This window comes from Antechinus flavipes, chromosome 3 (genome assembly GCF_016432865.1).
Source record: "Antechinus flavipes isolate AdamAnt ecotype Samford, QLD, Australia chromosome 3, AdamAnt_v2, whole genome shotgun sequence".
NCBI lineage: Eukaryota > Metazoa > Chordata > Mammalia > Dasyuromorphia > Dasyuridae > Antechinus > Antechinus flavipes.
In genome coordinates this window covers 595,120,178-595,132,535 of record NC_067400.1, presented here as the reverse complement: position 1 = coordinate 595,132,535, position 12,358 = coordinate 595,120,178, and the positions used below count along the sequence as shown (strand labels likewise).

The 12,358-nt window shown below is 53.6% G+C and overlaps 2 protein-coding genes across 9 annotated transcripts in view; both read right to left on the bottom strand.

Moving 5' to 3' along the window:
• The window catches only part of CASZ1 (castor zinc finger 1), a 237,133-nt gene that overhangs the window by 209,356 nt on the left and 15,419 nt on the right, over positions 1 to 12,358 (bottom strand). The gene's annotated exons all lie outside the window — the stretch shown is intronic.
• On the bottom strand, positions 52 to 7,988 carry LOC127555880 (tetra-peptide repeat homeobox protein 1-like). 8 transcript variants are annotated; one of them, XM_051988568.1, is made up of 3 exons: positions 7,939 to 7,988; positions 6,981 to 7,024; positions 52 to 6,937 (listed from the first exon to the last, which is right to left on the bottom strand). In XM_051988568.1, exon 3 carries the CDS (start codon positions 4,323 to 4,325, stop codon positions 3,258 to 3,260), a length of 1,068 nt encoding a protein of 355 aa, XP_051844528.1. In that variant the 5' UTR covers positions 4,326 to 6,937; positions 6,981 to 7,024; positions 7,939 to 7,988; the 3' UTR covers positions 52 to 3,257. The 8 variants fall into 8 exon arrangements, with proteins under 8 accessions (XP_051844528.1, XP_051844534.1, XP_051844533.1 ...); XM_051988574.1 differs by lacking the exons at positions 6,981 to 7,024; positions 7,939 to 7,988 and adding an exon at positions 7,678 to 7,751; XM_051988573.1 differs by lacking the exons at positions 6,981 to 7,024; positions 7,939 to 7,988 and adding an exon at positions 7,634 to 7,706.

The window sequence follows — 12,358 nt, the reverse complement described above, 5'->3', positions numbered from 1 at the left end:
CCTTCCTCTCTTCCTTCCTTCCTTCCTTCCTCCCTCCCTTCCTTCCTCCCTTCCTTCCTTCCTTCCTCCCTTCCTTCCTCCTTCCCTCCCTCCCACAAGCCAGGAGCCTAAGACTCTCCTCTCTGGGGCTCAGAGACTCCTCCACTGTCTTGGGGCAGCGTATCCAGCCTCTCTGTTCATGGGCAGGCTCAGTACTTCGCACCCTCACAATGAAAGGAAGAGAAAGAAAAATGGCAGACACGGGTTTTAGCCCCCCCCCCCCCGGGGCCGGCCTGGAAACCGGCGACTCTGGCTGCGCGGTTCCCCCGCACGCGGGCTGCGGGCCAGACACCCCAGGCGCTACAACATGCTCCAGACCTCGCCAGACACTCGGAACACTTGTTCAGGTGCCTACCCTTTGGAAACAGGTCCCCGAACGCATTGCTTTGGGCCACCGCTGCTGATAATTTTTCAGAGATAAACAAACCGGTTTGGATAAAGCAAGAAGGGACCTGAATTTTTCACCCAAAACTCGAAATGAAACTCGGCTATCGTCTCTCCCTCTTCATCCGCCCGGCCACCACCCGGCACCCCACCCAGTTTCCCCAAAGTTTGGACAACTTGATTAAAAATAATAATAGCAATAATAACCAGTTCCAGGCTTGTTTCCTCCACACCTAACACCCTATCTGGGACACAAAGACAGGGAAAAGCCGGCCGAGGCCCAGGCGCTGGGGAAGCCTCCCAGCTGGGAAGGCAGGCCGGTCCCGGGCCCGGAGAAGAGAGGGGCCAGGTCCGGGCCCGTCGCCCTCCACGTGCAGGGAGGGGACCCACAAAAAGGGCCCGGGAGCCGGCAGCCTCCGGGAGCAGCGTGAGAGAGAGGGACGGGGCTCAGGGCCTGCAGTCCCAGGGCCCGCCTTCGAGAGGCTTCAATTCCAGCTCTGGGGCGAGTAGAATGTCCGACCCCAAATCATCCTCACAGCCTGGGGAGCCTCTGCCCCGCGGAGGGAGGAGAATCGGGAGGGTCACTGCCGCCTCAAAGCGGGAAAAGATAAGGCCACAGACTTAGAGCTGAAAGAGAGCTCCTCTCTTACGTTTCCTTCCGTTTCCCATCACCCTTGTGAAACCAACGGACTCTCCCACCTTCCACGGGATCGGAGAAGGGCTGTCCCTTCCCCCCTCTCTGGGAAGCTCTTGGCTCCCCAATAAGGATGGGAAGGCGTCTTCCATGTTGGCTCCCCAATAAAAGTATAAATGTGCCTTGTATGTTGGCTCCCCAATAAGAGCATAAATGTGTTTGTCTCATGTGTTGGTTCCGTGTACGCTGTATGTTCCATGTGTCTTGTATGTTAGCATGAGAATGGAGACGCCTTGGATGTTGGCTCCCCAACAAAACTGTAACTGTATCTTGTATGTGCGCTGGCTCCCCAATAAACATATGGATGTGTGAGCCTGAGAGACGTCTGTTCTGCGGGGTGGCTCCCAATAAGAACGTGGGCCTTGCACGTTGGCTCCCCAGTAAACATACACATGCGTCTTGTCTGCTGGTTTCCCAGCGATTGCATCAAGGTGTCTTGCAAGCCGGCTCCCCACTCAGAACAGAAGCTGCTGGCGGCCAGGCTGTTTTCGCCTTCTCTTTGTCTGTGCTCAGCACTTACCCAAGAGCTCCCGGGGCGCAATGAATAAAATCTTGATTGGTTGGGAAAGTGTGGGGGCGGGAGGGGTCCTGGGAGACCCGCGTATCACCCCTGCTGCGAACCCTCCCTCTGACAGGGGAAGACACCGAGATCCGGGGAGGGGGGGATTTTATCCAAAGTGGTGGAACGGCGGCTTCCCGGACAGTCGCCCTCCCAACCGATCGCTTCCCCCTTCCGTTTCCGAGAGGGCCGACGGATCTGTGTACACTCTGTGCCATCGCGGGACCCCAGGAATGGTCCTAAATCCCTCTCCTACAGGCCCACCCCGCCTAATCACAAGCTCTTATCTCTTGTTTCATGGTAAAGCCTGTGGATCCTTCTCAAAATCATGTTTTTAAATGCATAAAATAGGGTAAATAGGATTACAAGGGACACCAATAAAATTTAAATGCATTTATGTGTGGGTATTTATATACACTCACATAAATGCAATTAAATTATATGTGCATATACACACTTGCATTACACACACACACAATGTTTTTCAGTAAGCTCACGGATTTCAGGTTAAGAACCTCTGATTTAGGACCCCATCGGGAGGGGGAAGGACTCCAAAAACAGCAGGAGGAGGCATCTGTGAGCCAGGTGGGGCCACAGAGAGGAAGCCGTGGTTCCAGACTTGCCTCTCACCTGGGAGAGGAAGCTGGGGACGGGGCGGGCTCAGCGGCCTCTGGACGGGTCTCTAAGGCAGGACCTGCCCCAAGGATGGAATCAGTCCCAGCACCCCCATGGGCGGCCCCCCCACCGACGGCTGCCCGGGCCGGCCGCCGTCTCCCAGTCCCCCATCGGTGGGGTCTGCCCAGTCCCTGCGGCTAATTTACACCCTTCAGGGTTTAAAATAGCAGGGGCATAAATGAAAAGTCCAATTTCTTCAAATTTGCATTGTAAAACCATCCTTCAACTTCCTCGAAATAAATTTTACTATTTTATTAGTGCAAACAAAATGGTAATAAAACACTAATACAGAGCCTTGTATCCAGGGGAAGAGCTAAAATTAACATAGAGCGAGCAGTGTTTGCTATTACATTCAATTACCTTTTTACTTGAGATTTACATTCTCATCCCCTTAATCTCCATAGTAGTTGCTTCAAAAAAAAATATATCCTTCCTGCTGTTCAGGTTCTGGGACTCTGCCCTGTGGGCCGCTGGTGGGGGCCCCTGCCCGCGGGGCTGGCACTCCCCGGCCCCCCCACCCGCTTGAGCCCATGTCCTTGGTCCTCCGGAGGTCAGGGCCGCTGGGCGGCCACTCGGCCGGGCAAGGGGGACCCCTGACGGAGGCCCCGATGGCTCCCCCTCCTGCCCGCCCTCCCCGCCGTGGGCTCGGAACAAAAACTGGCACCTCTGGTTTGACGGGTTGTGAGCAGAAGGGGGTTTTGCCGAGCATTAGGACGGGTGGTTTGGGCGTGTGGCGCACACTCAGCCTCTGCAGCCCCTGGGTGACTTAGTCCGGAGAAAGCCTTGTTTGGGGGTCGGGGGGCCCAGGCCCCCGGGACAGTGTCCGGTAAAAGCCGGGCCACCCCCTCGGGGTCACGTTCCCAAATGAACACAGTTTAAAGGTTCTAAAGGGCACCGAGACCCAGGCTAGGCGCCTGAGGCCGTCCCCGGCCCTTTCTGACGGGCGAGGAAACTGAGGTTCGGGAGCAGCAGCCGGAGGCTGCGGGGGGTCCGGGGCCGGGCTGGGAGCCATCTGGGCTTCACCCCGTCCCGCTCAGTGCTCCCCCAGCCCACCCCCAACCACAGGTTCCCCGGGGGCCGCGTCTCAGCCCCTTCCCAGGGGTCTCGGCAGAGATCCGGGCTGGGAACCGGGAGCCCCCCAAGCTCCGTCCTCCCAAACGTGGGCCCAGCTCCTGGGACAGAGAACAGCCTCAGGGGCTGCGGTGAGGGACAAGGGCCAGGCCCGGAGGAAGAGCCGGACACCCTGGCCCTGGACTCTGGGGACCAGCCCGAGGACACCCCGGAGTCCGGCCCGGCCCGTGGCCTCGGACTTAGGTCTGTCAGGGCCAAAGCCTGCGTTAGTGCAGGGGAGGAAACTGAGGCCAGCCCAGGCCCCTCTGCTCGGGGGCCGCGTGTCCCCGGGCTGCAAGAGCATTCCCATGTACAGTAAGGAGGTGCCTCCGCCCCCGGCTGTCTCCTCCTGCCAGAGGCCTGTTGAAAGCAAGGGTGTTTGTCTGGGCCCCGGGCCAGGGAGAATTCCATGCCAACCGAGCCCGGGACCCCAGCTGCCTCAGACAGCTGGCCCGCTTGGTGGGCAGGGGGGTTAAATGGGAGGACAAATGTTAAAGGGACCCCCTGCAGCCCCCGTCTGCAAGTCCTTGCCCCCAGAGCAGAGCAGGATGCTCCCCCCAGCTCTGTCCCTCTGCTCCCTTCCCTGCCTTTCCTTTCTTGCTTTTTTCTTGCTCTCTCTTTATCTCTACCTCTGTCTCTCTTTTCTTCTCCTCCCTTCCCTTCCCTTTTCTTTCTGTGTCGCTTTATCTCTACCTCTGTCTTTTTCCTTCTCCTCCCTTCCCTTCCTTTTTCTTTCTTGCTCTTTTCTTTGTCTTCTTTTCCTTCTGCTCCCTTCCCTTCCTTTTTTTTCTTGCCATTTTCTTTCTGTGTCTCCATCTCCATCTGTCTCTCCTTTTCTCTCTCTCTTCCCCTTCCTCCTTCCATTTTTCTTCCTTCACTCTCTTTCCTATCATTGTCTCTTTTTTGCTCTTCTTTCTTTCTCTATTTCTCTTTCTTTTTCTCTCTTTATCTGTTTCTGTCTCTCTCTTTCTCCATCCCTCTTTCTCTATTTTTAGCTTTTCTTTCCATGTCTTCCTCTTTTTTGTCAATCTGTCTCTCCTTTTCTTTCTATATGTTTCTCTGTCTCTTTTCTTCTCCCCTCCCTCCTATTCTTTCTCATTCTCTTTTCTTTCTATGTCTCTTTCCTTTTCTATCTCTCCATCTGTCACTCCTTTTCTCTCTCTTTTCACACTCTTTTCTTTCTATGTCTCCCTCCTTTTCTATCTATCCATCTGTTTTTCCTTTTCTTTGTCTGTTTCTCTGTCTCTCTTCCCACTTCCTCCTTCCATTTTTCTTTCTTCACTTTCTTTCCTATCAGTGTTTCTCTTGCCCCTTTCTCTTTCTCTATTTTTGCTTTCTTTTCTGTTTTTTCTCTCTTTGTCTATTTGTCTCTCTTTCTTCATCCCTTTCTCTATTTTTTGCTTTTCTTTCCATGTCTCTCTCCTTTTCTATCTCTCTTTTTCCTCTCTGTCTCTCTACCTCCTTCTTCTCCTTTCCCTCCTGTTCTTTCTCACTTTTTTCTTTCCATATCTCTCTCCTTTTCTACCTCTCCATCTGTCTCTCCTACTCTCTCTCTCTCCCCCTTTCCCTTTTCCTGTTCCCTCTTTTTTACTCTCTTCTTTCCATGTCTCTCTCCTTTTCTATCTCTCCATCTGTCTCTCCTTTCCCTTTTCTATTTGTCCATCTGTCTCTTTTTCTTTTGGCTGTTTCTCTCTCTCCTCCCCTCCCCTCCTTCACTTTCTCACTCCTTTTCCTTTCTGTGTCTGTCTCTCTCTGTCTGTCTCTCTCTGCTCTCTCTTTCTCTCTGAGCCCCTGATCTTTGCAGCATCCCTACCCAGAGGGAAAACCCAATTTGGATCGAGGGCTAAGCAGTCAGACAGTGTGATGGGGGCTGGCCGAAGGGAGAAGGCTGTGGCTCACTGAGCACAGGGAGGACCCCAGAAGGGCAGAGGGAGGGCAGTGGAAGCAGACCTGAGTCCCCAGAGTGGGACTTCTCCAAAGCGGCCACTGATGGTCACATCCTTTTCCTTAAAGACCCCACCACCAAACCAGACATGTGCTTCCCTGGCCCCCGTTCTCCTGGTGCCCCCTCACTGGGCCCATTCCTCCCCTTCTAGGCTATTCGGACGGCCTCCTATTACTTTTCCCCAGGCTTCCAGTCCAAACTGGGCAGAGGAAGCCCCCAGGCTCACCTCTCTGCTCACATCCCTCTCCTCGGGAAGACCAACCAACATCAGTGTTTACCCCAAAATTGAGTCTGGACTAGCTGGTCTCTGAGGTCGCTCCTGATCCTAGGAACCCAAAAAGCACCTACTGTGTGCAAGTCAGCTAAAGAACCCCCTTCGAGCCAACATCCAGCCCTTCTCAGAGGAGCCTTTTCCTTCCTCGGCCTGTACTGGGGATCTTCCTTCTCCCTCATTCCCCGACCTTGTGCCCCAGTTAGTCCAGCCCGCGTCTGCCCCCTCCATGACACGGCAAGCTCCCTGAGGGCCGGGCCCAGGTAGTCCCTAGCTTTCTACCCAACAGCAGGCACTTGTTCTAATGTTGGTTCCGTCCGGTTCCATTTCGTGCCTTTCCTGGCTGCTACCCCACCTAGGCCAGGCTTGTGCCCGGGGGTGGCGGGCCCCGGGAGGGCTTCCCAGCCTGGCTGCCACACAGGAAAAGGGCAACTGCGGGGAAGGCCTTTTAGGCCCCAGTGCACCACGAGCCTTTCCATTCGGTTAGAACTGGTCCTTGGCATTTTTCCCCCTCCCTATTTTTTTCCCTCTCCCCTCCAGCGAAACAAAAGAAAGTTTGTTGTTGAAGCTCAAAAAGTTTCTTGGGTCTTGTCCGAGTTCCACCTTGTTTTGTTTCCCTTTCTCGCTCTCCGCCCCCCTCCTGCCCTCTTCTTCCCTGCTACCCCACCTTGAATAAATAAATCGCCAGGTCGGCTGGCACTGGCTGGTAAAGGAGGGTACAAACTCTCTCCTAATTTGATAATTCGCCACCTTCCCCCACCCCAACCCCAATCCCGCTGGCCCAGGCTTCTGGGCAAAGGACAAACGTGGCTGTGGGGGCTCACACAGAGCACCCCCAGCCAGGGCCTCGGGGCCAGGGCCTCCTCCCCCGGAACCAGCTCTGGGCCAGCAGAAGGAGGAGGCATTTGCCCGGAATCGGGCCACTCGATTATTCGGCTAATTCAGACCGTGAACGCCCGGCGTCCCAATGTGGAGGCCTGTGCCCTTCCCCCTGCACAAGCCTCGGTGACACCTCAGTCTCCTGCGCCCCTGACCTTTACCCTCCTCCACAGTGTTTCCTTTCTGGAAGCCGTCCCAGCGGAGAGAGTGCAATCACCGTGTTTTATGTCCTGAGATCTCAAAGCACTTAGCAAACATCACTTCTGTGACAGCCTAAAGAGACGGGGGACACCGGGGGGCGGGGGAGAGAGGCCACGACTGTGAAAATTCCCATTTGGCAAAAGAAAGAGATAAAGGTGAATAGCAGGGACCCCCCAGCACCTCGCCAATGAGATAAAGGTGAGTAGCAGGGACCCCCCAGCACCTCGCCAAAGAGATAAAGGTGAGTAGCAGGGACCCCCCTAGCACCTCGCCAATGAGATAAAGGTGAGTAGCAGGGACCCCCCAGCACCTCGCCAATGAGATAAAGGTGAGTAGCAGGGACCCCCCAGCACCTCGCCAATGAGATAAAGGTGAGTAGCAGGGACCCCCCAGCACCTCGCCAATGAGATAAAGGTGAGTAGCAGGGACCCCCCTAGCACCTCGCCAAAGAGATAAAGGTGAATAGCAGGGACCCCCCTAGCACCTCGCCAAAGAGATAAAGGTGAGTAGCAGGGACCCCCCTAGCACCTCGCCAAGAGATAAAGGTGAGTAGCAGGGACCCCCCAGCACCTCGCCAATGAGATAAAGGTGAGTAGCAGGGACCCCCCTAGCACCTCGCCAAAGAGATAAAGGTGAGTAGCAGGGACCCCCCTAGCACCTCGCCAAAGAGATAAAGGTGAGTAGCAGGGACCCCCCTAGCACCTCGCCAATGAGATAAAGGTGAGTAGCAGGGACCCCCCAGCACCTCGCCAATGAGATAAAGGTGAGTAGCAGGGACCCCCCTAGCACCTCGCCAAAGAGATAAAGGTGAGTAGCAGGGACCCCCCAGCACCTCGCCAATGAGATAAAGGTGAGTAGCAGGGACCCCCCTAGCACCTCGCCAAAGAGATAAAGGTGAGTAGCAGGGACCCCCCTAGCACCTCGCCAAAGAGATAAAGGTGAGTAGCAGGGACCCCCCAGCACCTCGCCAATGAGATAAAGGTGAGTAGCAGGGACCCCCCTAGCACTCGCCAAAGAGATAAAGGTGAATAGCAGGGACCCCCCAGCACCTCGCCAATGAGATAAAGGTGAGTAGCAGGGACCCTCCTAGCACCTCGCCAAAGAGATAAAGGTGAATAGCAGGGACCCCCCTAGCACCTCGCCAATGAGATAAAGGTGAGTAGTAGGGACCCCCCTAGCACCTCGCCAAAGAGATAAAGGTGAATAGCAGGGACCCCCCTAGCACCTCGCCAATGAGATAAAGGTGAGTAGCAGGGACCCTCCTAGTACCTCGCCAATGAGATAAAGGTGAGTAGCAGGGACCCCCCTAGCACCTCGCCAATGAGATAAAGGTGAATAGCAGGGACCCCCTAGCACCTCGCCAATGAGATAAAGGTGAATAGCAGGGACCCCCTAGCACCTCGCCAAGTTAGACCTCCTTGGATGAGGGGATGGAAGCAAAGAACCAAGCCACAAAAATGACAAACAACTCAAAGTCCTTTCTCAAACCCGACTGCTTTCTTCATACCCCTCCTCAGTCTTTATTCAGGAAGCAGCCCACCCCCTCATTATACAGATGAGAAAACTCGGGGAGGGGGAGCGGAGGATTGTGAGAAATAATTGATGTTTCTATAGCACTCTGAGGTCAAGAAGTGAGAGTCAGCCATTCAACTAGCAGCAGCCCCATTTTACAGATGGCCAAACTGAGCTCAGCAGATGAAGCGGAACCAGAAGGGTCATGCAGTCTGGACCGGTACCAGTGTTCTCGCTGGACTACAACCACTAACCCGTGGGCCTCCCCAGGGCCCTTTGGTTGGAGCTGTACTCGGGACAGCAGGGGGAAAGGAAGGCCTTCGAACCCAGGGCCAGGAAAATGGGGACTGAAGAAAGCATCTCATGGTGGGGACAGAGAAGTGGAACAAAATAATGATTGCACATCAAAAAATACAAAAGGCGTCATGGAAAAAGGGCCCAGACACCATCTTCCAGGAAATCATCAGAGAGAATGCCCAGATATCATAGAATCAGAAGGTAAAATAGCCACTGAAAGAATTCACCAAACACCCCTGAAAGACACCCCAAAATTAAGTCCCAAGGAATATCGTGGCTGAAAAATACAAATGGTGTGATGGGAAAAGGGCCCAGACACCATCTTCCAGGAAATCATCAGAGAGAATGCCCGGATATCATAGAATCAGAAGGTAAAATAGCCACTGAAAGAATTCACCAAACACCCCTGAAAGACACCCCAAAATTAAGTCCCAAGGAATATTGTGGCCACTAGTTGTGTGTGACTGGGGGGAGGCCATGTTTAATAAAATGATGAGGTTAGACAGAGGGCTTTCCTTCCGAGCTTAAATCTACAGTCCCACGAGCAGGAGAGACCTCTACCCAATGAGCGCCATGAGGTACATGGAAAGTGTGAGTGGGGGAGGAAGGTCCGGCACTAGGACATGCTCAATAAGTACAGGAGCAGATTTTCCTTCTTTTAACTCCTCCCTCCTTGGAACAAAAGCAGGCGACCTTGGGAAGGGGGGGCGTTACTCCCTCCCTCACAACGATTCTCTTGGGGGCTCCCCAACTCTTTCTTGTCAGTTGGAGGAGCTTCTGTGGCCCAAATACTGAGGTTTTGTAAGAATAAGGCTTGCTGCAACCTCCTCCATAGAGGGGAGAAAGAGATGAAGCTTCTGGAAGGATGACCAGGGCTGCTGGGCGGCCGGGTCTCATCCGTAAAATGGGGAGGGGGGCTGGACTGTGTCCCCTTCTAGCTCTTAACGTGGGCGCCTACAAAAAGATGGCGGTTAACATCAACCAACCGAGCGAGCTTTATTAAGTTCTCACTGGGTCCTTAGAATAAACCTGTTCTCAAGGATGTTGCATTTGGGGTGACATGGTGGCTGACTTCAAACATTTGGAAGGCAGTGACATGGAAGAAGGATTAGATTTGTTTGGTTTGGCCCCGGTACTCAGAGCCATGGCTGCAGACTGCAAAGGAAAACCTCTTTGGGATGAGCCACAGTGCAGGGAATGGTTTCCCTTTCTCCTTGGAAAGTCGAGCAAAAGATGGACGGAGACGCGTCTGGGATGCTGGAGATGGGTCCCATTTAGACAAGGGCCGGCCCCCTTTGGGGATTCTGAGACCTCCGCGGCTTCTCCTCAGTCCCAGGACCCCCAGGCCTGAAGCCACAGGGCACGTGCTGGCTCGGGCGCTCTCACGGGGGTCTGGGCCCACCCTGGGCCCGGTGATGGACCGCCAAACCAAAATGGCGTCCTCCAGCATCACCCTCCTATTTTACAAACTAGAAACGCGAGGCCTACGGCGGGGAACTCTCAAGCTTAGAGGAGAGTCAGGGAGCTGGAATCACTGCCAAGTCCCCAGAGTGACTCTCCTCCAGCCCTTTCACTGGTGGGCTGGGGGATAGAGACCAAGAACCCCAGCTCCAAATACTCATAAACTGTCCAATCTCCAGCAAATCCCCCCAATTTCATCAGTGAAATGAGACACACACACACACAAACACAATTTCTCTCGCAGAATCGGCCTAAGGAAAGTACTTTGCGGCTATAATATAGAGAGATATTTATATATACAAAATATTATTATGAAAATAGTTCATAGTAGGTTATTTTTATAATGATAATACCAATAATGAACAAATGGTTTCTCACTGGCCTACTCCTCACGGCGATGTTCACGGTCAACTAATAAAAACTGCAATATTATTAATAGTGGCATTTCTATGTCACTTTAAAGTTTGCCAAGTGCTTTACAAATAGCTCATTTGAAATTTATGACAACCCCACTTTACAGTGGAGGAAACTGAGGCTGGGGGGAAAGGAGCCTGGTGGCTGACAGTAGAAGGAGCCTAATTATGACTTAACGGGGGCCATTGTAACTTTTTTTTTTAGCACAGATGAGAACAAAAAGTTTCAAAGGGAGCACAGATAAGCGGGACAGTTTTGAAAGCAAGATATAGAATTTATTGTAACTTTTTAAAAAATCAAGTGGCACAAAATGGGGATTCAGGGTTTTATACAGAATCTTGTTTCCTGTTCTGCTCTGTATGGAAACGCTTTCTCTTTGATGTTTAAGTTCAAGATTTTAAACAATCATAATTCAATTTTTAAAAAATGTTCTGCTAGGCCCCAGAGGGCGGAGGAAGAACTGGGGAGGGAAGTGGAAGCAGAGAGGCAGAATCAAGTGCTTTGAAAAGGCAGCGACCCCCGGCAAGCAGCGTGCTCCAAGGGGATGGTGAGCTTCCTGTGCCCAGGGGTGTTCAAGGAAAGGCTCCGTGACCTCTCCCGGCCGTGACAGAGGGGCTTCTGGCTCAGGGGGGCCCTCCGCCCCGAGATGGTGGGACTCCCACGCACGCCGGGCCTTGGAGCTCACCCCTGCCCGCAGATGGAACCAAAGAGACCCGAGCTCCTTGGGCAAGATCAGAACAAAGTCCAGGATGGACGTCCCTGTGAATTACTGAGACGGAAAAAACGGCAGGGAGGGGAAGCCAAAAGAAGGGGACCTTTATTAAGTGCACTATGGGAAAGGAAGGGAAGCGCTTTCTCCTGAGAATCCCTGGTCCCCCCCCCCCAGGTGCCACTTCTTCCAGGAAGCCCTCCTGATTCCCCCCAGCCGCGGGTCTCCCGTAAGGAATTATCTGCCATTGATCGTGTATGTTTCCAGATGTTTACATGTTGTTTTCCCCGGGAGAATTGGTCGTCCCCCACATTACATAGTGAATGCTTGTGGATGGATGGATGAGCTTTGGGGTCCCCGCTCCTGCAATCCCCCCAAGCAGGGCTGAAGGGAAGCTCAGATCCTGGGGAGACCCCACTGCCCTTCACGCAGAAACCCCCCCAAATGCACTTGGATTGATCACTGAGCCAGGGCAGAAGTGAAAGGTGAAAGGTGAAAGGATGCGGGGGAAGGACCACAATGGGCCCAGCAAACAGGGATCACCCTTTTGGAAACAAAGCAGAATGGCGAGTCGGGAGTGGAAGCCGGGTGGTGGGGGTGGGAAGGGGGGAAGGAGGGGGGCTGCAGAAATGGGGGGAGGGAGAGCGGAAGAATCTTTCCATCCCCTGCCAAGTTCCCATTTACTGTCAGTTTCAATCTATTCTAAACTTCTCACTGGCTCAATTGCCTTTTCACGGAGGGAGAAGCCAGCACAATGCAGGATGATGTTTTGGCCAAAAATTAAACAGATTGGGTGTCTGGCTGAGACCGAGAAAACACTCTCTCCCCTTCTCCCAGAGGAGCCGGTGGGCCGGGCGCAGACTCGGGCGGCTCCGCTGGGAGCCCATTCTCTCTCAGACACTTTAACGCGCAGGAAAAGTTCCTTTTTCAATGGGCATTTCTGATGCATCTGACAACTGACTGACAAGCATCTGTGGGATTTTTGTGGCCCACCCGATGTCGAGGGAGGAACTTGGGGATTCTGAAAGTGGGGGTCCGGCCGGCCGGACTAGGGTTTCACTTGCCTAGGGCACAGGACGAGGGTTAAATGGGAGGCAGCGAACAAATGATGACAAATTAGCCCATCACAGCTAAGTGAGCACCAGCTATGGAGACACTGCCCGGGCTCTGGGGTCAGAGGTCCTGAATTCAAATTCTGTCTCTGATCT